This window comes from Manis javanica, chromosome 17 (assembly GCF_040802235.1).
Source record: "Manis javanica isolate MJ-LG chromosome 17, MJ_LKY, whole genome shotgun sequence".
Lineage (NCBI taxonomy): Eukaryota > Metazoa > Chordata > Mammalia > Pholidota > Manidae > Manis > Manis javanica.
The window spans coordinates 53,844,460-53,872,121 of NC_133172.1; the positions used below are offsets into that span (position 1 = coordinate 53,844,460).

Genomic DNA, 27,662 nt, shown 5'->3' on the forward strand with positions numbered 1-27,662 from the left:
GGATACCACCTGTTTCCTGCTGGATCTCCCTAATACAGATAACATCTCAGCAGATTTCTTATCCTTGAAAGGCTATTAGCTCTTTCTAAGAAAGGAAGGCCTGGATAAAGAATGCAGTGAGATTCCATATGAGTGACACAGTGACTTAAACAAGCTGACCTTGTTAAGCTGCCACTTCTCCTTCCTCTAGTTATCTTCTTAATTACAGTAACAGAAACACAATAGTTTCTAAGTAGAGTCTCTAAGCATCAACAGGGATTATTTTAAGGAACACCCAAGGAGGCTAAAAGTAAAAATTACGCCAGTTGTTAGAGAATATCGTCAATGATTCTGTAACATTTTTCTTAACTGCACTAGAGGGGGGTGAGGATTTATTAATATGGGTAACTGTTGAACCACTATGTTGTACATTTGAAACCAATGTAAGATTGTATATCAATGGTATTTCAATTTAAAAAAATTACGTTAGTTGAAACTATGCTAGAAACCTAAGGCAAAAGAACCTTTGTTTTTATTTCTATCCATTACTTAATCCAGAGGTAACTTGCACAGTAACACTTTAAATAAATGCAAGAGACACTGCTTAATAGTAAAAGATACAGCCTAGAATCTCAAGTAAAGCCTACAGGAGCCTAACTCTATATAGCCTAGAAGTGTATTTGTCAAATTCAAGGTTGTATCAATTCAGTGGGTCATAACATTTTCTTACATGACATATACTACACACAGTAATGCAAATCAGAAAATCAGAGTTAATCCTATGTGTAGTAGAGGTAAATGCTACTTCACTGAATTTTTATTTCACTTTTTTTACATACTTATATTTATGGGCATACTGTAAAATGCATTTCCTTACTGTAAGTGACAGTCAATAAAGTCTGAAAGCTGCTGGTGTGAAGAGAATCCCTCTGAAACAACATAATGGTCATAAGGCTAAGAACATGCTGCTTCAGCCTAGAGCCTCATAGTTTTAAACTTCAACCCCCACTAAAAATAGTTCATTTTATCACTCAGTACAAGCACATCAGTAACTGAAAGGTTGATTTTACAAAACAGTATTTTACTCTGACTACATGAGATACTATATGTTTTATTCTATTTCATTTATCTTTAATGATGATTATAACCACAGCTTGGAAAGCACTGGCCAAGAGTGGCAGCAGAGCCAGTGTGGAAAACTCTGTTGTTTTGGCTACTCATTTCCCTGCACAGCTGCCTTCCTCAGTGCTTCTGCCATTTCCACTGTGCCAGTGAGCACTCGAGTCCCTTTCCTCCTCGGGTTTCTGTGGAACTATGTGACTTTTGCCACCTGGTTGTTCTGGGGGGAGAGAACCCCTTGGAGCAGGAAGCAGATGAGGAGCATGGAGCGGATGTGGACGTGTCCTTGCAGTGACCGCCACAGCACAGCCCGAGGGCAGCATCTTCCTCAGGCACCTGCAGGTCCCAGGCTAAGGCCCGCAGGTGGGTGGAAGCAGCTGAGCCGAGAGGCGGCAGCTAGAGGATGGCCGTCCCAGCTCCTTGCCCGTCGTGCTCTTCACCAATCCCACGAGTCCCAGCAGGACTGAGTGCGCACCAGCAGCGAGCAGCAGGAACACACTGGATAATGCTCTCTGCGCTGCCTTCCTTCCCACCCCTTTACCTCCTTACTGGGGCTTCCTGGAATCACCTCCACACTAATGACATGCCATCAGACCTTTGTCCCAGGGTCTGCTTCTGGGCAAATGCAACCTAGGTGAGCACACCAAGTTGTTTGGAGCCAAAGGTACAATGATGAGGAAGGCTTTTCTAGAAAAGTACATAATCTGATAGGAAAACCAGTGATTTCTGTTTTTTAAAGTAAAAATAACAAAACAAAACTTTACTATTCATAGCAACAAGGTAGGTATGTCCAGGGAGAGAAGAAGCAACACACTGGCCGAAGGTCAGAGCAGCTCCACCCCGAACACCTCAAGGGCACAGAACTCCGCACAGGAGTCTGTGGGCGATCAGTACTACCTAGGGATGTGGTCCATGTTCACCTCCCTGCAGGCTAGTGCCCTGGCTTCTCGTATTCATTGTAATGCTTTACAGCTTACACATAGTTAAGAGGAAAGGAATTGTTATTTCCTCCTAAGAATTCTAGTCTTCAGCTAAAAATAGGCAATATGGAAAATATGAAGTTTCAAAAGAAACTATTAAGTTCCTGACAATGTGTTAATAAAATTATTTATAAATCGGCTTCGACCTTTTTAGGTCCCTTTGAGGGCCTAGGGGGATGGAAGTGAGTACTCAACCTAAGTTTTCATTAGAAGTTCTAATGAACCACTGTTGTGTGGTCAACGCTGTAAATTAGAGGATTTTAGGCTGGAATCAAACAAGAAAACGACAGCTAATTTTCCTTTGCATTTCCACTTTGGCACATATTTCATCAAAAGCAGAGCAGCAGAGTAACTCCTTCTCTCAGGAAGGGAGTCAAGAGAGCTACAGCTAAAGCAGGTGCCTGTGCTGGGAAGAGCTTCTCCAGCGTGCCCGGACACCGGGCCTGAGGCGGGACACTCACCCAGAGCCCGCAGCAAGAGACGGCAGGGCGGGCTGCACGGGAGTCTGCGGTTTTTCTTTCTCATTTTGCTTGAAGAAAGATTTGGCTTCTTTAGATGCGGCATCCACTTCCTTAGTCACCCTGTGCCAAGTTGGAAGGAGATGTCAAGTTTATGAGAAGAATAAAAGGAGAGAAACAAACTCTAAGAAAAGAAAACAAATGATAATAAGGGGAATATCCACTGGTCTTTCAGTAAGTTCTGACTGCTGAGCTTTAAGATTAAAGTCTAGTACAACAGTTCTAGATAAAGATATTTCCCCCTTAATAAACGAAACAGCAGCATGTGTAAATCCGATCTCCCTAAAATCCCTTCCATTACTCTGTCAGCATGAAACACACTCCAGCAGGCACACCGAATCACAGTCCCTGGGCCCCTGATGTGAAGGCTGACAAGGCTCTCCCACTGCTCCTCACACACAGGTTAGGACTCACCCTTAGAAGCCCAGTGAAAGTTAGAATGGGGAGATGGAATATTTGGCAGAAAAATGCTGGCATTATTTTAATGAGAAAAGCAACAGAATTAACTATTGGAAATTCCCTGTAGAACACTCCTGTTCTATACCTAAAACAACCAAAAAAGAAACAAAATCCCTTAAAACTGGCTACACAGACATTAAGTTAGGACTACAGGAAACCTACACGATTGACATTTCAATTTCAAATCTGGAAAAATTGCCCTAGGATAAGGACAGACTATTAAAAGCAACCAGAAAGAAATAAGATCACATACAAAGGAAAACCCATCAGGCTATCAACAGACTTCTCAGCAGAAACCTTATAGACCAGAAGGGAGCAGCATGATATATTTAATGCAATGAAGCAGAAGGGCCTTGAACCAAGAATACTTTATCTGGCAAGATTATCATTTAAATTTGAAGGAGGGATTAAATAATTTCCAGATAAGCAAAAGCTGAGAGAATTTACATCCCACAAACATCTCTACAGTGTATTTTGGAGGGACTGCTATAGATGGAAGTATTCCTAAGGTTAAATAGCTGTCACCAGAGGTAATAAAAAGGGATAGACAAAGAGTACAGAATATGATACCTAATATATAAAGAATGGAGGAATAAGAAAAGGAGGGGAAAAAAAAAAGAACCTTTAGATTGTGTTTGTAATAGCATACTAAGTGAGTTAAGTTAGACTCTTAGATAGCAGGGAAGTTAAACTTGAATCTTTGGTAACCACAAAGCTAAACCCTGCAATGGCAATAAGTACATACCTATCGATAATCACCCTAAAGGTAAATGGTCTGAATGCACCAATCAAAATACAAAGAGTCACTGAATGGAAAAAAAACAAGACCCAACTATATGCTGCCTACAAGAGACTTCAAACCCAAAGACATACATAGACTAAAAGTGAAGGGATGGAAAAAGATATTTCATACAAATAATGGGGAGAAAAAAGCAGGTGTTGCAGTACTTGTATCAGACAAAATAGACATTAAAACAAAGAAAGTCACAAGAGACAAAGAAGGACATTACATAATGATAAGGGGGTCAATCCAACAAGAGGATATAACCATTATAAATATCTATGCATCCAACACAGACCTACATATGTGAAACAAATACTAACAGAATTAAAAGGGGAAACAGAATGCAATGCATTCATTCTAGGAGACATTCCACTCACTCTGAAGGACAGATCAACCAGACAGAAAATAAGTAAGGAGACAGAGGCATTGAACAACATATTAGAACAGATGGACCTAACAGACATCTACAAAACTCTACAGCCAAAAGCAGCAGGATACACATTCCTCTCAAGTGCACATAGGACATTTTCAAGAATAGATCATATAATAGGCCACAAAAAGGGCCTTGGTAAATTCAGTAAGATTGAAATTGTACCAACCAGTTTCTCAGACCACAAAGGTATGAAACTAGAAATAAATTTCGCAAAGAAAACAAAACCCACAAACACATAAAGGCTTTACAACATGCTCCTAAATAACCAATGGATCAATGATCAAATAAAAACAGAGATCAACTCATATATGGAGACAAATGACAATAATAATTCAACATTGCAAAATCTGCGGGATGCAGTGAAGGCCATGCTAAGAGGGAAGTATATTGCAATAGAGGCCTACCTCAGGAAAGAAGAACAATCCAATATGAACAGTCTACACTCACAATTAACAAAACTAGAAAAAGAAGAACAAATAAGGCCCGAAGTCAGTAGAAGGAGGGACATAATGAAGATAAGAGAAGAAATAAATAAAATTGAGAAAAATAAAGCAATAGAAAGAATCAATGAAAACAGGAGCTGGTTCTTCGAGAAAATACATAAAACAGATAAACCCCTTGCCCGACTTATCAAGAAAAAAAGGGAGTCTATACACATAAACAGAATCAAAAATGAGAAAGGAAAAATCACTATAGACACCACAGAAATACAAGGAATTATTAGAAAATATTATGAAAAATTATATGCTAACAAACTGGATAACCTAGAAGAACTGGACAACTTTCTAGAAAAATACAACCTTCCAAGACTGACCAAGGAAGAAACAGAAAATCTGAACAGACCAAATGCTAGTGACAAAATTGAACTGATAATCAAAACACTACCTAAGTGCAAAATACCTGTACCAGATGGCTTCACCGCTGAATTTTATCAAACACTTAGTGAAGACCTAATACCCATTCTACTTAGTTTTCCAAAAAGGAGAAGAGGAGGGAACACTCCCAAACTCATTCTACGAGGCCAGCATCACTCTAATACCAAAACTAGACAAAGACACCACAAAAAAAGAAATCTAAAGACCAATATCCCTAATGAACATAGATGAAAAATACTCCACAAAATATTAGCAAACCGAATTCAAAAATACATCAAAAAGATCATCCATCACGATCAAGTGGGATTCATTCCAGGGATACAAGGATGGTACAATACTCGAAAATCCATCAACACCATCTACCACATTAACAAAAAGGACAAAAACCACATGATTATCTCCATAGATGCTGAAAAATCAATTCAGCAAAATTCAACATTCATTCATGATAAGAACTCTCAACAAAATGGATACAGATGGCAAGTACCTGAACATAATAAAGGCCATATATGACAAACCCACAGCCAACATCATACTTAACAGCAAGAAGCTGAAACCTTTTCCTTTAAGATCAGGAACAAGACAAGGATGCTCACTCTCCCCACTTTTCTTCAACATAGTTCTGGAGGTCCTAGCCACGGCAATCAGACAACACAAAGAAATAAAAGGCATCCAGATTGGTAAGGAAGAAGATAATGTCACTGTTTGCAGACGACATGATATTGTACATAAAAAACCCTAACTACTAGATCTAATATCTCAATTCAGTAAAGTTGCAGGATACAAAATTAATACACAGAAATCTGTTGCATTCCTATACACTAATTAATGATGAACTAGCAGAAAGAGAAATCAGGAAAACAATTCCATTCACAATTGCATCAGAAAGAATAAAATACCTAAGAATAAACCTAACCAAGGAAGTGAAAGACCTATACCCTGAAAACGACAAGACACTCATGAGAGAAATAAAAGAAGATACCAATAAATGGAAACACATCCTGTGCTCATGAATAGGAAGAATTAATATTGTCAAAATGACCATCCTGCCTAAGGTAATCTACAGACTCAGTACAATCCCTATCAAAATACCAACAGCATTCTTCAACAAACTAGAAAAAATAGTTCTAAAATTCATATAGAATTAATATACGATAAAGGAGCCATGGATGTACAATGGGGAAATGTCAGCCTCTTCAACAACTGGTGTTGGCAAAACTGGACAGCTACATGCAAGAGAATGAAACTGGATTATTGTTTAACCCCCCACACAAAAGTAAACTTGAAATGGATCGAAGACCTGAATTTAAGTCATGAAACCATAAAACTCTTAGAAGATAAGATAGGCAAAAATCTCCTGAATATAAATATGAGCAACTATTTTCTGAATGCATCTCCTCAGGCAAGGGAAACAAAAGCATAAATGAACACATGGGACTACATCAAACTAAAAAGCTTTTGTACAGCAAAGGACACCATCAACAGAACAAAAAGGCATCCTACATTATGGGAGAACATATTTGAAAATGACATATCCAGCAAGGGGTTAACATCCAAAATATATAAAGAATTTACACGCCTCAACACCCAAAAAGCAAATAACCTGATTAAAAAATGGGTAGAGGATATGAACAGATACTTCTCCAAAGAAGAAATTCAGATGGCCAACAGACACATAAGAAGATGCTCCACATGACTAATCATCAGGGGAATGCAAATTAAAACCACAATGAGATATCACCTCACACCAGTAAGGATGGCCAGCATAGAAAAGACTAAGAACAACAAATGCTGGCGAGGATGTGGAGAAAGGGGAACCCTCCTACACTGCTGGTGGGAATGCAAGCTCATTCAACCACTGTGGAAAGCAATATGGAGGTTCCTCAAAAAACTAAAAATAGAAATACCATTTGACCCAGGAATTCCACTCCTAGGAATTTACCCAAAGAATATAATTTCTCAGATTCAAAAACACATATGCACATCTATGTTTACTGCAGCACTATTTACAATAGCCAAGATATGGAAGCAACCTAAGTGTCCATTAGTAGATGAATGAAACAAAGAAGATGTGGTACATATATACAATGGAATACTATTCAGCCATAAGAAAGAAACAAATCCTACCATTTGCAACAACACGGATGGAGCTGGAGGACATTATGCTCAGTGAAATAAGCCAGGCAGAGAAAGACAAGTACCAAATGATTTCTGTCATTTGTGGAGTATAACAATGAAGCAAAACTCAAGGAACAAAACAGCAACAGACTCACAGACTCCAAGAAGGGACTAGCAGTAGCCAAGGGGGAGTGGTGGGGGAGGGTGGGTGGTGAGGGAGGGAGAAGGGGATTGAGGGGTATTATGATTGGCTCTGTGGCATCTTACTATACTGTTGGGCAGTGACTGCAATGAGGTATGGGGGGACATGATAACATGGGTGAGTGTAATAACCATATTGTTTTTTCATGTGAAACCTTCATAAGAGTGTATATAAATAATACCTTAATAAAAAATATAAATAAATAAATAATTTTAAAAAATTAAAAGAAAACCAATAGACAAGGAGTAACTGGCTTATGTTTCAGTTTCCTCTGATTGCCTAAGCCTGGAGCCATGTGGAATAGCCAGCAACAAGAACACCAGTCTGTACTATGGTATTCTAGAAGGGCTAGAAGGTAAATTAAGACACCAGTAAGTAACCTTTGAAGGCAGAGGAGAGACCGTAGGGTGAAAAACAGTTGCAAGTGTGTATCAGGAGCAACCAGCTCCCAGATCCTCCTTCTCTAACCTTGTTATCACAGACTTCTGTCCCCCAACCTAACCCGGCAGAACCCATTACTCTTTGGAGAAATGAAGACCAAAGAAGTTACAGACTCAAAGGGCAGGGCCGATGTCTCATCTGAAAACAGGGGAATTAAATAAAAATCTCTTTATTCACTCTTCCCTTACCTAGCAACCTTGAAAGCTATGTTCTGGGCGGCTAAGTTCCAAGATGGAGTGCTGCCCAGCCTGTAATGGCCTTTGCACCAGTAAGAAATAAATATGTACTGTGTTATGCATGGAGCTTCTCGTTTTATTTGTTATTCCAGCATAGCCTAGCACAGCCTTACCATTATATCAATTTAATAGGAATTTCAAAAAAAAGAGAAAATGAGAGGTTATCAATTAAAAAGAAAATTTCCTACAAGTATGAGTTTCCACAAAAAGAGCCACAGAACATCTGACATAACAAATTTTAAAAGATCCATGTCAAGGTACATCACTGTGAATAGAATGCTGGTCAAAAGAGAAGATGAATCCAGTTATAGGGAAAATAAAAGTCATGCAAAGCATGTTTGCTCTGTTTTTTACTTTTTTTTTTTTTAACCACAGGCTTGACAAAGCTTTCGTAGCACCCATCTAAGACAATTCGGTGGGCATTTTCTGAAAAGTTTAACAGGCACTGTGTTAGATGTGGACATATAAAAAGATACAACATGGTCTCTGCCCTTAAAGGACTCACAATTCAGGAGGACAGCCAATCATATAAATAAATAATGACAACACATGATATGCAGTAAGAGCCATGAAGTATAGATGGAAAAAGTTATTAACTGTGGGAGGATCTCTGTTAATTTATGTCAAAGTTTATCCACAGTCACTAGGAAAAGAATTCTATAAACTGGTATATTTCTCTCAGGGACTTTGGCAATTGACATAATGTAATAGTAGATTACTCTTGACAGAATGCCTAGAAAAACTCCACTTTTAATGAGCCATAAGGAGAAATTTCAACTATCAAAATACTTTCAAGTAGAACAGTTAAATTATAGGTCACTTCTAATATACAAAAGGGAACCCTGACAGAAAAAGGCCCACGCTTAGGAATAGTTCATTCAAGTGTTATCAGTAGAAATTCCATCTTAAGTTCATTTCACTTACTCAGAACTTCCTGAAAAATCTTTATATAGGCAGAAACTTTCCATGACTGGCCTTTTCCAAAAGGTGAACCATTTAGGAAAGTCTGAGCTAATAAGCTCAGCTGGTTATGTGACAGAGAAGGATAAAAAAATACTGTTTTCCTCATTCCCTAAGGTTAATAAGCTACACATATTTCAAGTGGAGAAAAAAACACAAAAAACTAAATATCCACAATTAAACAATTAAAACATAGAGAAAACTAAAAGACTAACTTTGTGCTAACACTACCTTATGCTTATACTCACAAATTCTTCCCAGTCATCACTAGCTCTTTGTCACATTTCTTAGAAATGTAGTAATGCCTTTAACTTGATACAGAGACAAAAAGAAACAGAATATGGACATCGAGAGATTATGCTCAAATCCACACATTAAGTTTGCATCTGGTTGTCAATTAAAATTCAGGTCTCTCAGATCCTATATGAAGGTTTCTTATACCTAAAGTATAAGTTTACATTAACACCTAAATTTTAAGTATACATAAACTAAGTTTAAAAAAAATTCTGCCAACATGCCAACTATTAACAAGGTTTTGTCTTCTTTAAGAGGAAGGAGTTACAGAGAACTTCTGCTTGTCATGTCATGTATTTCTCTAATGTTATGTTTCTTCAATAAGCAAATGTTACTTTTGAATATAAAATACATGAGTAGCTGCTTCTTACATTTCTTAGGTTTTTGATAGACATGGTGCTGCCCTCTTCTGACAGGTGATAGAAATAGCATATTCCCTCAATAACCATTCAGTATTTAAAATTTTATCCATTTGCTTTACAAAATGAAATAGGAAATTTGTGCCAGACAACTATGTTTGTGAGCATTAATAAGTCCACAAAATATTATTTGATCAGGAAATTTAATAATTTCTAATAGGAACAGTTATTCACCAGATTTTCTTATTCTCTAGTCAGGGCAATGATAAAAGTTGTAAGAAATCTTTCTTAGATATCCTATATGACACATGGGAAAATAACGCAAGCCAAGAAAGATTTCTAAAAAACTGTATATTCCTAATGATATGTTAAACACTTTCTGTATTATTTATGTAGGACTTACAAACCATGAAAGGTTTACTACCACTAACATCATACTGAACAGCGAGAGGCTGAAACCTTTTCCTCCGAGATCGGGAACAAGAGAGGGATGCCCACTCTCCCCACTGTTATTCAACCTGGTACTGGAGGTCCTACCCACGGCAATCAGACAAAACAAAGAAAATACAAGGAATCCAGATTGATAAAGAAGAAGTCAAACTGTCACTATTTGCAGATGACATATTGTATATAAAAAACCCTAAAGACTCCACTGCAAAACTACTAGAACTAATGTCAGAATTAAGCAAAGTTGCCGGATACAAAATTAACACACAGAAATCTGTAGCTTTCCTATACACTAACAATGAACTAATAGAAAGAGAAATCAGGAAAACAATACCATTCACAATAGAATCAAAACGAATAAAATACCTAGGAATAAACCTAACCAAGGAAGTGAAAGACCTATACCCTGAAAACTACAAGACACACTTAAGAGAAATTAAAGAGGTCACTAACAAATGGAAACTCATCCCATGCTCCTGGCTAGGAAGAATTAATATCATCAAAATGGCCATCCTGCCCAAAGCAATATACAGATTCGAAGCAATCCCTACCAAATTACCAACAGCATTCTTCAACGACCTGGAACAAATAGTTCAAAAATTCATATGGAACCATCAAAGACCCCGAATAGCCAACGCAATCCTGAGAAGGAAGAATAAAGTGGGGGGGATCTCCCTCCCCAACTTCAAGCTCTACTACAAAGCCACAGTAATCAAGACAATTTGGTACTGGCACAAGAACAGAGCCACAAACCAGTGGAACAGAATAGAGACTCCAGACATTAACCCAAACATATATGGCCAATTAATATACGATAAAGGAGCCATGGACATACAATGGGGAAATGACAGCCTCTTCAACAGATGGTGCTGGCAAAACTGGACAGCTACATGTAAGAGAATGAAACTGGATCACTGTCTAACCCTATACACAAAAGTAAACTCCAAATGGATCAAAGACCTGAATGTAGGTCATGAAACCATAAAACTCTTAGAAAAAAACATAGGCAAAAATCTCATGGACATAAACATGAGTGACTTCTTCTTGAACATATCTCCCCAGGCAAGGGAAACAAAGGCAAAAATGAACAAGTGGGACTATATCAAGCTGAAAAGCTTCTGTACAGGAAAGGACACCATCAATAGAAAAAAAAGGTACCCTACAGTATGGGAGAACATATTCGTAAATGACAGATCCAATAAAGGATTGACATCCAAAATATAGAGAGAGCTCATACGCCTCAACAAACAAAAAGCAAATAATCCAATTAAAAAATGGGCAGAGGAGCTGAATAGACAGTTCTCTAAAGAAGAAATTCAGATGGCCAACAGGCACATGAAAAGATGCTCCACATCGCTAATCATCAGAGAAATGAAAATTAAAACCACAATGAGGTACCACCTCACACCAGTAAGGATCGCCATCATCGGAAAGACAAACAACAACAAACGTTGGTTGGCGAGGTTGTGGAGAAAGGGGAACCCTCCTGCACTGCTGGTGGGAATGTAAACTAGTTCAACCATTGTGGAAAACAGTATGGAGGTTCCTCAGAATGCTCAAAATAGAAATACCATTTGACCCAGAAATTCCACTTCTAGGAATTTACCCTAAGAATGCAGCACTCCAGTTTGAAAAAGACAGATGCACCCCTATGTTTATTGCTGCACTGTTTACAATAGCAAAGATATGGAAGCAACCTAAGTGTCCATCAGTACATGAATGGATAAAGAAGATGTGGTACATATACACAATGGAATATTATGCAGCCACAAGAAAAAAACAGATTCTACCATTTGCAACAACATGGATGTAGCTAGAGGGTATTATGCTCACTGAAATAAGCCAGGTGGAGAAGGACAGGTACCAAATGATTTCACTCATATGTGGAGTATAAGAACAAAGGAAAACTGAAGGAACAAAACAGCAGCAGAATCACAGAACCCAAGAATGGACTAATAGTTACCAAAGGGAAAGGGACTGGGGACGATGGGAGGGAAGGGAGGGATAAGGGCAGGGAAAAAGAAAGAGGGCATTACGATTAGCATGTATAGTGTGTGGGGGGCATAGGGAGGGCTGTGCAACACAGAGGAGACAAGTAGTGATTTTACAGCATCTTACTAAGCAGATGGACAGTAACTGTGAAGGGGTATGTGGGGGGAACTTGGTGAACGGGGGAACCTAGTAAACACAATGTTCTTTCTGTAATTGTAGATTAATGATACCAAAATAAAAAATAAGAATTACTTAATGGATCCCCCAAATGACTGATTATCAGGGAAAAGGACGTCTAGAATTCTGACAGATACAACTAAGTGGTTAACTTATCATCACCAATATTGGGTGTTAGCAATGTGGTCACTAAGACAAAACATTATCAGTGTGATATTTTTGTCTGAATTGATTAATTTGAAGCTAATTATGAGGAAAAACAATGCAACACTGCAAACTGAGGGAGACACATTCTGCAAAACAAATGGACCCTTAAAAATATATATCAATGTTGTGAAATTAAAAAAAGGCTTAAAAAAGGAGCTTAGAAAACGGATGCTATTGAGTCCCCTATACAGAATTTTATTGTTGTTAACAACCATATGATCAATAAATATGAGAGATGCCATCTCAAAAAAAAAGGGATGCTAAAAGGACTAAATGCAAAATGTAATCTTGGATTAGATGTTGGACTACAGTTATAAAGAACATTTATACAGGAATAAAGGAAAAAACTGAGTATTTATTACAGGAATAAAGGAAAAAAGTGAGTAAAATGGTATACAGAGCTACTTAAAACATGGGTTGCAAAACTTATCTGTTTGTGGTCCAAGATGAGATGGGTACAGAGATTCTAAGTATTTAGAAACTTGTTTAATAATTTGATCATGTCACAATATTCAAAACACGATTGGTGGGCTCACTGTGTAAAACAGAGTGTAAATCAATTCAGGTAGCATCAACCTTGCAAAGCGGCCAAGTGTAATATTACTCACATACAGTAAGACCACATTACAATGGATGTGATAGTTTAGGGTTATTTTATCAACTAAAACCCAAAAATGTGATAAAAAGTAAGCGTTTATTTTTACAGTAATTGTTAACCAACTGTGACTTAAAATTTATAGTTTAAAACTAGTAAATCAAGTAAAACTGGTATCTTTTTAATCCTAATTTACTGATGGCAAAACAAGCTTTACTGCGCATTTCTCTCCTGGATGCAGTAGAAGTAAAGCCACATAGCAGCAGCCGTGATTCCAAAAAAGTGAAAGCCAACCAAGGTCAAACCACTTTTACTCTATGCGCCCCCATATACTGAACCTGGATTTTGATTATGCAGTGCTAAAACCATAGTGAATTCTTTGCAGAGATGTTTTGGCTGATAGAGCAACAATTCATCAAAACTTCAGCAGCACTTACATACAGAACATAAAGAAATAAGTCCAGAATCAAAAGAATTCTTTTAAAGAAAGAGTACTGAAATAAGAAGCCAACAGAAACAGACGCAAAAACCCAAATATTAACATTAGTGCACTGTGGTCTTCTGAGAAAAGAGCACTTTTAGCTGGCAATTTTTAAAAATGTATCATTGCCAAGATGTTAGTAGAAGATTGCGTCAAAGATGTTTGCTTGGAAATCTTGGTGAATCTGTGACAAAGAAGGTGGTTCAAGCATACCTTCCAATGACACCACAGCTTGAAGTATTCAGGATCTCATCTGGCTGATGATAGTGAAAACTATAATAAAGGCAGCAGTGTGTTTTCAGTGAAATGTGAAGATTGCCAGAACGTTGCTGAGCATTGCTAAGATGAAAATTATCAGGGTATACATGTGATTTAAACATGAAGGTGATATAAAGGATTCTTTTATCAGTTTCTTGCTGATAAACATAACTGACACTGATCTGTATAATAAAACTAGGATCACACACAAGGTCAAAGGTGATTGGAGGTTTAAGTGTTTGGAAGAATGTGTTCCCACGGCACAGCTCTAAGACACGAAAACAGTTTAGGCTAAGGAGCCTGTGCTAGAACATAAATTACCACACTGCTTCCTTCATCAAGAAAAACCTCGCTGCCAAAGAAAAAGCCATTGTTCTTAGCACAGTAGTAAAAATTGCGATTTATGTAAGGCTAATGCATCAATTTTTTAAATCACTCTTTACACGTGGTAAATGAAAGCTGACCACAGATGTGCATGTTACATTGCATTCTGAAGTACAAAGGTTATGTAAGGGAAAAGTGCTGTTGAGAATGATGAACTACAGGATAAACTGAGTGTTTCTAAAAGAAAAAAAATAACCGGTTGGTTCCCCAGTTTAAACAATCTCAATTAGACAGTAAAACTTGCTTATTTATCTGATACCTTTAGCATTTATAATAATTTTAGTGCTTCCACACAGGAAGTGACTCAACATGTTTTCAGTAGCAAATAAATTATAAAGGTAAAAATGAAAAGTCAGAATCCTGGAAGAACAGAGTTTCTACAGATTCACGTTTCATGGAATGTTTTTGAATTGTATTTTCTATCAAAAGAAAACCCACACACAGGACATACATGCATCCAGAATTCCTTTTTTCCACTGAAATATAACTTAATTTTAATTGAAACTTGACAAGAATTATTGGGACTAGTTACTGAAGAAGCACTTCAAAATGCATTTGAAAATGAACTTTGAAAATACTGTGTCACTGACTTTGTTTTGGATAAAAGTCAAAAAAATCCTGAGCTTAATAAATGGCTTTAAAATCTATACTATGCTTCCATCCTCACAAAAATATCTGGGATGGGTTTATGAGTGTTATTAAAAAAGAAAACTGGCACAGAAATAGTTTACACATATATTATCCACCAGGAGTAGTGATGTCATAATCCAACTTAGATAAATTAACAAGAATAAGCTATTTTGTCACTTTGAAAATTTTAATTGATATACACAGTCTTTATTCAAAGTGTGTGTCTAGATGTTAAGTACTGAGAACTGATATTTTACTTTTTTGTTATAATTACAGAATATAAGAGGTATAAATACAACAGTGATTTCCTGTATCAATCACTTATGCTCATGCTTCAATTAAAAAGCATGTATAGTTATAATTCTTTTCCTATCTTATGTTCATTTGACCATATTTATTGAAATGTAATTTTATGTCTGTTGATTCCAACTGTTAAGAATTTAGACTTACATTTTGTAATCTTTTACATTTATTTTCCTAGTAGTAATTTCGTCTTGTTGTGTTTACAAAAATACTGGTCTGCAACTGGTTGAATATTTTAAATCAGGGTCCTTCAGCACAGAACTTTAGATAATAATCTGCATTAATGTGATATTTATGGGATGTGAGAGTTACACGGTATGGAGACTGCTCTTGTTCTTAGGAAAAAGGAAAGGTCATGAGGTCTACAGGTAATTCTCAAATGGTTCAGCCAAAACAGGAGAGAAATACAGTTATAGATGGTGGCGAGAGGGGCCAATCATCAACAAGCAGTGATCTGTGTGACAGGTATACGGGTGTCCACTGTGATACTACTCCTGCAACACTTCTGCTATGTGTGAGATTTTCAGAAAAAAACTTGGGGAGGAAAAGCTTTGATTGGCATTTTATCTATTCACATTTATCTCTCAATTATAGATCTGTTTTCACATAATAAAATTTAAATAAATGGGGAAGAGAAAATTCTAGACATGTGGTTCTTACCTAGAGCAGCCAGGACATTCTTAAGCCCCTATAATTTTTTGAAAAATTAGTAACAAACCTCAGGAATCAATTTAAAAAATAGCATTAAGGTGAGGAAATAATATTGGAACCAAATTTCTCTCCTAGTATTTTTAATTCCTAGCTGATTTCAGAGGCTTCACTGGAGCTCACCCTTCAGTTAAGTAAAGTAATAAAGGGAGAAAGGACTTGGCCAAATTCACAAAGCATGGTGATTTGTAAGTGGAACTAAATACTTACCTCTTACTTCTTGCTTCTGTTCAGCCAACCACTTCATAATACCCAGAGGCTACATTAGCACATGTCAAAGGGCCTTTCTCATGTTTCCTGATAATTCATGGAGCCAGGGTTTTCCTTGAGTTTAAATGTAACTCTTCCAAAATACTGTGATGGGTTGGAATGTGGACAGATGTCTAACACCATTTACAAAGATACTTATTTTTAAAGGAACTAGTTTTGAAGTTTGTGGAAGTCATCTTACCTGACTTCCTCCCCAGCAAAATCAAACACCTTGGTGATTTTGACTTTTTCGGTTTCTTTAGGTTTCTCTGGCTCTTCTGTTTTTACCAGCAATTTACTTGAACTCATCTCTTCGGTCTCCTCTCCTCTCTATGCAAAAAATAAGAAATGCAATCAGTTTCACATAAGGATGAAACCTAAAAGAACCATCCAAACATGCTGTTTATGGCTATTCTTCAACATGTCTCTAAACAAAGACCTCCTGGAAATTTATTTGATTAGAAAGGTTTACTTTTCCTACCATAAGGAAAGCTTTGCTTTTCACTTAGTACAGTTATTATCAAAAGGCATTTAATCTGATTTCTGCTGTAAGCTTCAAATCTCACTTTGTAAATTTAAGAAATCTGGGAACTTAGGGTATTTGTGAGGAGGCATTCACCTCATTCATCTATCGGCTTACTTTGACTTGTGTACTGGGGGGCACTCTGGACTTTGGTCCTACGTCGCTGAGGAAGCTGGCCCATAGTTCATCCTCCTTCTTCTTCCTTGCATCCTCTGACCCGACATCTTTTTCCTGCTGTGCAGCTGCATCTTCCTCCTCACCGCTACTTCCTCTAGATTCCTCACTGGCGTCCTCTTCCTCCTCTTCTAAAGACAGGCCACCTTGTTTTCTCCTCCTAAACACCAACAGTCACAAGGAAAAGGGCAGACCAAACAGACAATGAAGAAGGATTTCAGTTATCCCTTCCTAGACTCCAAACAGAATGTTGCAAACCTGAGAAAAGTTTTAAATCTGGGAACTACTGATTAACATCCACATTGGGAGAAGGAGAGGAGATAAGCTGAGATTTTGTGGAAGTATAAAGAATTGCATTCTTACAGTTACTATTTTCCCCAAACTCTTAGAATTAAAATGTCACGTTCTACTTCTAAGTCAGGGCCAGCTATTTTCACCAAGAAAACACTCAAAATCACTCACAGACTCTACTGTCCAGAAAGTGTTCCAAGAACATATATATCAGATATTTTTGACTTTTTAAAGTTACTCCATTTGGAGAACATGTTCTATTGTGGAGATTCTCAAATTGTTTGCACTGTTTCCTCCTGGAGTTCTTTGGGGGGGAAATATACACATTTCTTCCCACTTTCTAACGATATAAAAGCTGGAATACAGAAAAACTCAAGGACAAAAGAACTGGGCCCAAGAGCACACTGCTTCTTAGACTATTCTGGCAAGTGAATCATCTGTATCTAAAATTCTTTCTTTCCCTTTTATAAACTATAATCTGCTTTTTGCTTCAATGCCTAGGAAGAGGTAAAAATTTTTATGGAAGATTCCATTATCTGAGTTAAATAATCTGTCAGAATTTTCATAATTTTTGGTGGGACTGTAATTCAGTACTGGGCCTGTGGGAGGTAATTTTTTAGTATCTTTAAAATTTTTTTACTGCACATAAACTCTGAGTCAAACAATTCTAATTCTACACATCTGATTTACAGATGTACTTATATACAAAGATGTATACAAAGAATATTCGTTGCAGTCTCATTTACTACAGTAAAGACAAGGTACAATCTGAATGTCTCTAAATAAGGGAATGCTTAAATAATGCAAGGTTTAGCCATATAATACTTGCAGTCACTGAAAAAAATTAGGTAGAGCTGAATGTACTGCCATAGTATCATCTCCAAGATGTGAAATAATGAAAGTGAGAAACCACATGCAGAGTATGATTCTATTTGTTGCCTTTTTTTTTAAGAGAGTAGGAAATATATATGCAACCTGTTTGTATATACACAGAATATTTCTGTTAACACAGCTCTTTGAAGCAGGGAGGGCTATGGACAGGGTACACATTTTTGCAATAACTGAGCTTTTAATCTTAACCATGTATACATATTAAAGCTCAAAAAAACTTGAAAGCTTGCCAGAGACTGAGAATTTAATCCTAAAATGTCACCAAATGTTTCCCTTGAAGAGAAAAGGTAAGAAACCCTGGCAGAAAGACACCTCTCTTCAGTTCGGCCCCAGCAATCTGACAGTTGTGACAAGAGCCCCTGACGTCTAAGGGCCTCGAGGGCGGCATCACCTGGCTGGAGTGCTCTGAGCTTTTCTTTTTTTCCCTTTGGTTTTCTGTGTCTGCTCTTCACCATCCACTTCATCTTCCTTCACTAATTCATTTATATCATCTTCACTATACTCTCCACCTGCAATCACATAACAGGGGGGTCAGACAGACAGGAATAAAGGCTTTCACAACAAGGTGAGACATTTTCATTAAGAATAAAGCCTAGTACTTTCCTCTATTCTTCATCTAACTAAAATACCATTTCCTTAGGGAAGTCTTCCCTGACTCTGAAGACTAGGCTAAGCTCCCCTTTCTAGGCTTCTCTGGCAGTCCATATTTCCCCCCATAACTCACCCCACTTACTTTCAATGTTTGCAATTTCTAATATGCTCTACACACCATGAGGAAATGGATCCTGTTTGTATTTATAGACATTTGCTGAAAGAATGAATGAACAGAAATTCCAATTCTACTACTATACTGTTCAAAGAAGAAACTGATACTCCCACCATGTCTTGCATCTTTCAAAAGTAATCAAAAGATACCCTGTCTTGACAATAAAAGAGGACAAGAAAGAGGCCTAAAGACTTCCAGTTAGATACAGCAGGAAGAACAAACACATGTAGTTCCCATTTTCAGATACTGATATTCAGGGGTCCCCAGTGAAAGAGTGTTACCTAGATGCCCACTCTGATGGCACTCTGATCACTATTAATAAATTCTGGCCACATGGAGATTCAACTAGCTTCTTTTTCACTTCACATAAGCATTTATTTGAAGTGTAACACACATACCAAAAAGCACACAAATCTACTGCTCAGCTCAGTGAAATCACAAAGTGAACACATCTGTACCATTCACAACAACATGGATGGAGCTAGAGGGTATTATGCTCAGTGAAATAAGCCAAGCGGAGGACAAATACCAAATGATTTCACTCATATGTGGAGTATAAGAACAAAGGAAAACTGAAGGAACAAAACAGCAGCAGAATCACAGAACCCAAGAATGGACTAATAATCACCAAAGGGAAAGGGACTGGGGACGATGGGTGGGAAGGGAGGGATAAGGGCGGGGAAAAAGAAAGAGGGCATTACCATTAGCATGTATAGTGCGTGAGGGAAACGGGGAGGGCTGCGCAACACAGAGAAGACAAGTAGTGATTTTACAGCATCTTATTACGCAGATGGACAGTGACTGTGAAGGGGTATGTCGGGGGGGGACTTGGTGAAGGGGGGAGCCTAGTAAAAATAATTCTATTGAGTTTTCTTTCTCCTTTCATATTTTAATTTTGCATACTTGTTTTTTCTTTACATATCCCCTTTTTATGGCATCATGTTCTTGTTTCATAGTGCAGTATCTTATTGTCCTTTGGATATTAATAATAATTTAAGAATTTAAATTTTCGACTTACATATAGTAGAGTTCACTCTCCTCTGTGTGCTCTTCCATGAGTTATGACAAATGCTTAGAACCATCACCAAGGCTGCCTCCCCAAATAGATCCTAATAACGTCTGAATAAAAAAGTTTTCTTTCTTTTCCAATAGGTATACTTCAAAATTTTTTTACTCGCCTATTGTACTTGATCTGATTTCTAGTACAGTGTTGAATAGGAGTGGTGAGGGTGGACGTCTTTGCCTTGTTCACAATGTTAAGGGAAAAACATCAGTGTTTCACCATTTAGTATAATTTTGCTGTAGGTTCACAGACTGCTTTTGTGTGTATATGTTTCAAGCAGTTTACATTGAGTAACTCATTTCTTCTAAATCTGTTAGCTGATGTTCTTCTGTAAAGTACAGCTCTCCCTCACCAGTTGGGGCTGGATAAATGTTTACTTCGTTTTCCTTAATTACTACTTTCAAAACAGTGAGTAATTTTAATAGTAGCCTAAAATGGTACAAATCCTTTTTTTTAATATGATAAAGGGTTCGCAGATTTTTATTGATTCAAAGTGTTTTAGTCTTCTAACAGTTATTCCTTTTAATGCCCAAGTCACCACTTTAGGCCAAGCAGGCCTTCGCTTGAAAGAGCCATCACTTTCAAGTTGGATCTTATATCCTTTTGATGTGACCCATTATTCTTAAGTGATTTTCCTGCTTTCTGGCACAGCAAAATGTCCCAGTTTCACCTTGTGCCTTCCTTTCCTCAGACCTGAAATTAGCTTGGCTTTTTTAGGGCTTTTTTTTTTTACTAAAGGCTAGAAAGTAATGAAGCAACACCTTGAAAGTTCTGATGGAAAATTATCATTATAAAACCTAAAATTTTTATTATAAAACACAGAATTCTATGCCAGACAAATCATGAGCTATGCCTGAGAGTCGCATTGTTATTTTCAGAAACATTTTTGAGACTGTGAATGTCTGCCATGCATCATCATTCCTCAAGAGGTTATTTGAAGATTTTATTATTTTTGGTGGACTGCACCAAGAAAGAAGACAACATGGGACCCAAGAAAAAGGGAATCCAACAGAGAAGGGGTATAAAGAACACTTAGAGTGGTGACAGTGATAGAAGCTCTTAGGTTTAAAAGTGGCAAAACCAAGCCAACTGTAGCAGGTCAAAAGGCAAAGACGGACTTCAAGACATAAGTGAAAAATTAGCTATGAATCTAAGTCTCTTGGGAGATGATTTAAACAATCCTAGGAGTTTAGTTCTACAAGTTAATAGTAAGTATACAGATGATTAAGCAACAACAAAATGACAATTAACTTCAAAGAAAACAAGCAGTGAAGGAAAAGCAATCAGTATATACCACATAGTTCAGAGTAACATGACGTTCACACAGTCATTACAAAAAAGTGAACACTGAATACTGGAACAAACAGCAGGCTGGCGGGTGCTGGGGAAGGCCTGAAGGTGAGAAGGTGTGTGTGGTGGGAGTGAGGGGAATGAAGTAAGGGAGTATTAAATGGATTAAGACAACAGACAGTAGAAATACTAAATTTAAAAAAGTGGAAAGCAATCCAACAAGGGGTTAACACCCAAAATATATAAAGAACTCACATGTCTCAACACCCAAAAAGCAAATTACCCTATTAAAAAAATGGGCAGAGGATATGAACAGATACTTCAGCAAAGAAATTCAGATGGCCAACAGGCACATGAAAAGATGCTCCACATCGCTAATTATCATGGAAATGCAAATTAAAACTACAATGAGATATCACCTCACACCAGTTAGGATGGCCAACACAGAAAAGAACAGGAACAACAAATGCTGGTGAGGATGCAGAGAAAGGGAAACCCTCCTATGCTGCTGGTGGGAATGTAAACTAGTTCAACCATTGTGGAAAGCAGTATGGAAGCTCCTTAAAAAACTAAAAAAATAGAAATACCATTTGACCCAGAAATTCCACTCCTAGGAATTTACCCTAAGAATGCAGCAGCCCAGTTTCAAAAAGACATATGCACCCCTATGCTTATCGCAGCACTATTTACAACAGCCAAGAAATGGAAGCAACCTAAGTGTCCATCAGCAGATGAATGGATAAAGATGTGGTACATATACACAATGGAATATTATTCAGCCATAAGAAGAAAACAAATCCCACCATTTGCAACAACATGGATGGAGCTAAAGGGTATTGTGCTCAGTGAAATAAGCCAGGTGGAGAAAGACAAGTACCAAATGATTTCACTCATCTGTGGAGCATAAGAACAAAGCAAAAACTGAAGGAACAAAACAGCAGCAGACTCACAGAACCCAAGAAGGGACTAACAGTTACCAAAGGGTAAGGGACTGGGGGTGGGTGGTGGGAAGGGAGGGAGAAGGGGAATAAGGGGCATTACGATTAGCACACATAATGTGGGGGGGGGGGCACAGGGAAGGCAGTATAGCACAGAGAAGACAAGTAGTGACTCTACAGCATCTTACTATGCTGATGGACAGTGAATATAATGGGGTATGTGGGGGGGACTTGATAATGGAGGGAATCTAGTAACCACAATGTTGCTCATGTAATTGTATATTGATACCAAAAAAAAAATAGTGGAAAGCAGTTTCTTTTGGAGAGGACGGAATAGGGATGAGGGGTGAATGGGCACCGCTAGTTTTCAAAACAAGCCTTTTAGAAATATTTTACTATTTTTTAAGTTATGTGTAGGCATAACTGATTAAAATGAAGACTAGTTTTCAAATGACCACTCAAGAATGGAAATGGATTCAGGGAAACCAGTTGGGAAGCTATGGTGAATTCCAGTGAAAGAGAATAGCAGTTCATGCAGTACCAGTGAGAACGGTGAGGACGTGGCCAGAAACTAATTTTCCACGTAGACACAATAGAAATTACTGAATGCTTGGACCAAAAGAGAGTAAGGCTGACTCCCAGGATTTTGTTTTGTTTTTTATCCACACGATTCTACGGGTAAATACTTTTAGTTTGATGGGTAAGTCTATAGAAGGAGCAGGATGGAAGAAGGGGTGAATTTGTGTGACAAGACTTATCTTGGCCCCGTTCAGTCTGAGAAGCCTATACAAGAAAGTGAAGAAAAAGTCCTGATTAGAGAGCAATGGGTGGGTATACGTTGCAGAGAGACAGAAATGCATCATCTCGTTAACTTTTCTAAAAATCGTGAGGACACAATAGACGTCTCTATCTTGGACTTGGGGCTAGCTAGCAATTCCCTCGGGACGTAGTCTAACGGAGCTTCCCGCGCTCAGGCGGCCTCTCAGATTTCAGCAGTGTAGTCCCGGCACCGGGCAGCGCAGGCGTCCCCATGAGCAGGACGGGGTACACGTAAAGGTTCCCGCGCTCCAGGAGGGGGCCGCGGCCGAAGTCGGGACACCTGCAGCGGCTGCTCGAGACGCCCTCGCGCACACGTCTCGGCCCAGGGAGACCACGCGGAGTGGGCAGGCGCGCGACGGTGCGGAGCCCGCACGACGGGGACGCTGGAGAGCAGCGCCACCGGGGCTACCAGGCCCACGCACGGCGGGCCAAGCGTGCCTCACGTGAGGCGCGGGGCGGAGCAGGGCACGCCGTCTCTAGCTTCAGGGCGAACCGCTCACCCGACGGCACGTAGTCCTCGTCCTCCTCCGAGGTGGAGAAGTCTTCGGAGTCGAATTCCTCCATGACGCTTCCACGCGGCGCGGGCCGAGGCCCAGGACCGCAGCAGTTGGCCCCAAACGGCAAAGCTCTAGGGAGAGGAGACCACAGAGCTGCAAATGGCTAGGCGGCAGCCGGGGCGACGCCGCGGCGCTTGCACATGCGCAAAGGGTGTCACATGATCAAAACGCGACACTTCCCGGCCAATGCCTTGGGCGGGCCGCTACTGACCCACGGCTCCGTCTGAAGCGGTGCATACTGGAACTTGTAGTCTTCAACGCTACCTAGCCGTTCTGATTGAGTAAATGTTTTCAAACAAAATTATATGTCTATGGGGATGCAGTCGATTCTCATTATTCACTGGGTTAGTATTTCTAAACTCGCTTATGTGCTGAAATTTATTTAAACCCCGAAGTCAATGTTCGTGGTGCTTTCTGGGCTTACTCCTGGACCTGCGCAGAGGGTGAAAAATTTGAGAACCTGCCTTGTACCAGTTGATTTGAACCAGGCAGGCGATCGTTCTTCAGCTCTCATGCTGTAAATAAGAGCCCTTTTTGCAGTCTATTTAGTGCCACTTTTTATTTTTTGCGTTTTTGTGCTTTTTGTTAGTCATTTCGCTGTTTAAAATGACCCCTAAGCGTAATGCTGAGGTGCCGCCTGGTGTACCTAAGCCCAAGAAGGCTGTCATGTGCCTTATGAAGAAAATACGTGTGTTATTTAAGCTTCGTTCGGGCATGAGTTGTAGTGCTGTTGGCCGTGAGTTCAATATTAATGAATCAAGAATCCGGTACATCAAGAAAAATGAAAAGGAAATTCGCCGATCTGTACGTGAAGTTGCTCCCGAAAGTGCTAAAGTAACATCTATAGTTCGTGAGGAAGCTATGGAAAAGATGGTAAAGCGACTAAATTTGTGGATTCACGAGATGACAACTGATAAGTAAGGTGTGGTGGACAGCACTGTGGTGAGGCTGAAAGCCAAAGAAATTTATGGTCATGTTACTCAGGGTCAGAGAAATGTTAAGCCCTTCTCAGCCAGCGCTGGCTGGCTTGCACGTTTCAAAAGGCGATACGGTGTGAAAAATGTTCAACTTGCAGGTGAGGCAAGTTCTGCAGATCAGGAGGCTGCTGAAGAATTTAAAACGTACTTGCTAAGTATTATACAGAAAAAGGGGTATGTGGAAGAGCTGGTTTTCAACGCTGATGAGACTGGCTTATTTTACAAGGACGTTGGCTAAGCAAACCTATATAATGCAAACGGCTTTCAAAGCCCCTGGTTTTAAATCATTCCAAGACTATGCAACCTTGCTATTGTGCACCAATGCCAAGGGTGACTTCAAGTGCAAACCCAATGGTGTACAAAGCCCCAAATCCGCAAGCACTTAAAGGGAAAAGCGTGAACCACATGCCCGTGCACTGGAGGTGGAACAAAAAAACAGGGATGACATCTGATTGGTTCCATAGCTGCTTCGTACCAGAAGTTGAATGTTATCTCCGAGGCAGAAACCTTGCCTTCAAGGTTTTATTAATTTTGGATAATGCCCCAGTCCATTGCTGTGAAGAACTAAAAAATGCCCACCCTAATGTAAAAGTTATTTTTATGCCCCCAAACACTACGTCTCTCACCCAGCCCCTGGACCGGGGCATAATGAAGGCTTTCAAGGCATATTATACCAGGCAGCTTTATAGCAAGGCTTTGGATGCTCTCAGGGTCAACAAGGAAGCTTCCATGATGGGCTATTGGAAGTCAGTCACTATACATAATACTATTAATTACGTTGGCGCAGCCTGGGACAGCGTCAAGCAGGCTTCTATCAATAACTGTCAGAAAAACGTGTGGCCAGACTGTCGGAAATTTTGAAGGCTTTGAAGGTGTTGCAGAAAGTATAAAGAACAGTGTGAAAAACATAATGTATATTTCCCAGCAAATAAGTGGAGAAGGCTTTGACGATATGAAGGAAGATGTGGAGGAAATCTTGGCAGAAAAGGCAATGGAACCCACCAATGAAGACCTGGACGAGATGGCAAAACAAGGCAATGGAGTCAGCAGTGACCAGGGGCGCTGATGAAAGTCAGCCTCAGACTCCAAGGATTGTCCCTCTTACGGCGGCCAAAATATCAGAATGTAATTCTGCCTTGGAAAAAATTTTCAGTGACATGGAAGAGTATGACGCTATTTTTGGTCGCAGCCTGAAATTTAAGTGCCTTACCTCCACTGCATTTGCCCCTTATGCTGAAATGCTTAGAGATTTGAGGCAAAAAGCCAAGCACACAAGGCTGCCCCAATTTCTTGAGTCAGTTTGGAAAGGAAAATTGCCAACTCCATCAACAAGTCATGAGGGCCAAATTCCTGAGCTTGCACTGACAAATATTGACCTGCTACCCTCTTCCTCTTCTGCAGAGGAAGTTCCACCTCCCTCTCCCTTAGTTTCCATGGGCAACCAAGTCGAAAAGTTTAACCACACTGTGCATTGCAGCATCACACATCCTGCAGCTCCGATAACAGTAAGCTTTTAATGTTTCTATAAAACTTTCAATGATTAAGCTTTTTCTCTGGATTTCATTTGCATTACTGTACAGTATACAGTATGTGTTCACAGTACTGTTTTCTGTATGGAATCTAGTATGTTATATGGTGTTTATGTACTATATGTGTGTACTGTATGTGCGTGTATGATTGAGGGACGGTGTTAAAGTACAATTTCAGTAGAGTACTTTATACAAAAATGCTGTAATTGAAAATTGTTTCACTAGGAAGAAATACTACATGTAATTATTTGTAGGAAAGATATGTTAAATAAGATGTCTTTGAATAGAAACACATAAAACAAGGTTATGTATTGATCAGTTGCCAAAAATGTGACTGGAGGGACTCACAGGGACCCACCCAATCCTGTATTTCCCCCCAACGGGGGTTCAGTATTCGCTGATTGAGTGTGTGTGGTGACTTTATAGATGTAACTACCAAAAAACGAGAAACAACTGTAGTTGAGAATTCAAGCAGCTGCCACAAACCCTTTTCCTTCCTTCAGGTACAACCATATATAATCTTTCTCATTTTATCAGATTAAAAAACGGTGTTTAATTGTAATCCAATTATGGGAGGCAGTAAAGAAATGCAGATGAGACATCAACAACTAACATCCTATTTTTCAGGTTTAGGTTTTTTCCAGCTGAAAATTGCTCCCTGTTGTTACTTTGTACTGAGCTGGGTCTCTGCCACCCAGTTTTAGAGTTATCTAAAATCAAGGAATAGATAAAACACATTTGTGATGAAAAGGTCATTACAGTGACTCTAAGCTAGCAATGTTTTTAAAACAGCTTAATTAACACATAATTCCTGGTCCATAAAATGTACCCATAGAAAGTGCACAATTCAGTCGTTTTGGTATGTTCACCGACTTGTGCAACTGTCACCACAATCAATTTTGGAACATTTTCATGACCCCCCAAAAAGAATCCCTTACCCACTAGTAGTCACTCATAACTTCTCCCCAGTCACCATCCTCAGGCTAATATCTCTGTCTCTAAAGATTTGCCTATTCTGGACATTTTATTTAAATGATATCACACAGTATGTAGTCTTTTGTGGCTGTCTCCTTTCACTTAGCACATTTTCAAAATTCATTTCTGATAGGTATATACCTGTGGAATTGTTTTATCATATGCCAACTGTGCACTTTACCTTTTAAGGAACTGCCAGACTGTTTCCTAAAGTAGCTGCACCATCTTCTATCCTCATCAGCAGTATGAAATTTCCAATTTCTGCACACCCTTGCACACTCTGATTACAGCCAGCCTAGTGGACGTGAAATGGCATTTTGTTGTTTTGATTTGCACCTCACTGATGACAGATGATGTTAAGCATCTTTTCATGTCTTTACTGGCTGTGGTACATGTTCTTTGGAGAAATGTTTTTTCAGAGCCTTTGCCCACTTTTAGATTGGGTTATTTGTCATATAATTGCTGAGTTGTTAGTTCTTTATATATACAACATTCCAACTCATTAATATATGACTTGAAAGTATTTCATCCTCTTCTTTGGGGTGTCTATTCATTTCTTTGATGGCATCCTTTGAAGCATACAAACTTTTAATTTTGATACTCCCTGTTTACCTATTTTTCTGTCTTGTGCTTTTGGGGTTGTATCCGAGAAGACTCTGCCTAACCCAAGACCACAAAACT

At 38.9% G+C, this 27,662-nt stretch overlaps 1 protein-coding gene across 4 annotated transcripts in view; it reads right to left on the minus strand.

Annotated features, from left to right (window-relative positions):
• CFDP1 (craniofacial development protein 1) overlaps positions 1–23,648 on the minus strand; it is a 119,827-nt gene extending 96,179 nt beyond the window's left edge. For 2 of the 4 annotated variants that reach the window (XM_036993961.2, XM_073225824.1), the window contains exons 1-5: positions 23,444–23,646; positions 18,459–18,576; positions 16,829–17,045; positions 16,391–16,518; positions 2,540–2,659 (exon numbers count right to left, since the gene is read on the minus strand). In XM_036993961.2, the coding sequence (XP_036849856.1) occupies positions 2,540–2,659; positions 16,391–16,518; positions 16,829–17,045; positions 18,459–18,576; positions 23,444–23,507 (647 nt within the window). In that variant the 5' untranslated portion in view covers positions 23,508–23,646. Of the gene's footprint in view, positions 1–2,539; positions 2,660–16,390; positions 16,519–16,828; positions 17,046–18,458; positions 18,577–23,443 lie in introns of all 4 variants that reach the window. The other 2 variants (XM_036993962.2, XM_073225825.1) reach the window with 2 other exon arrangements.
• Positions 23,649–27,662: the final 4,014 nt, after the last annotated feature.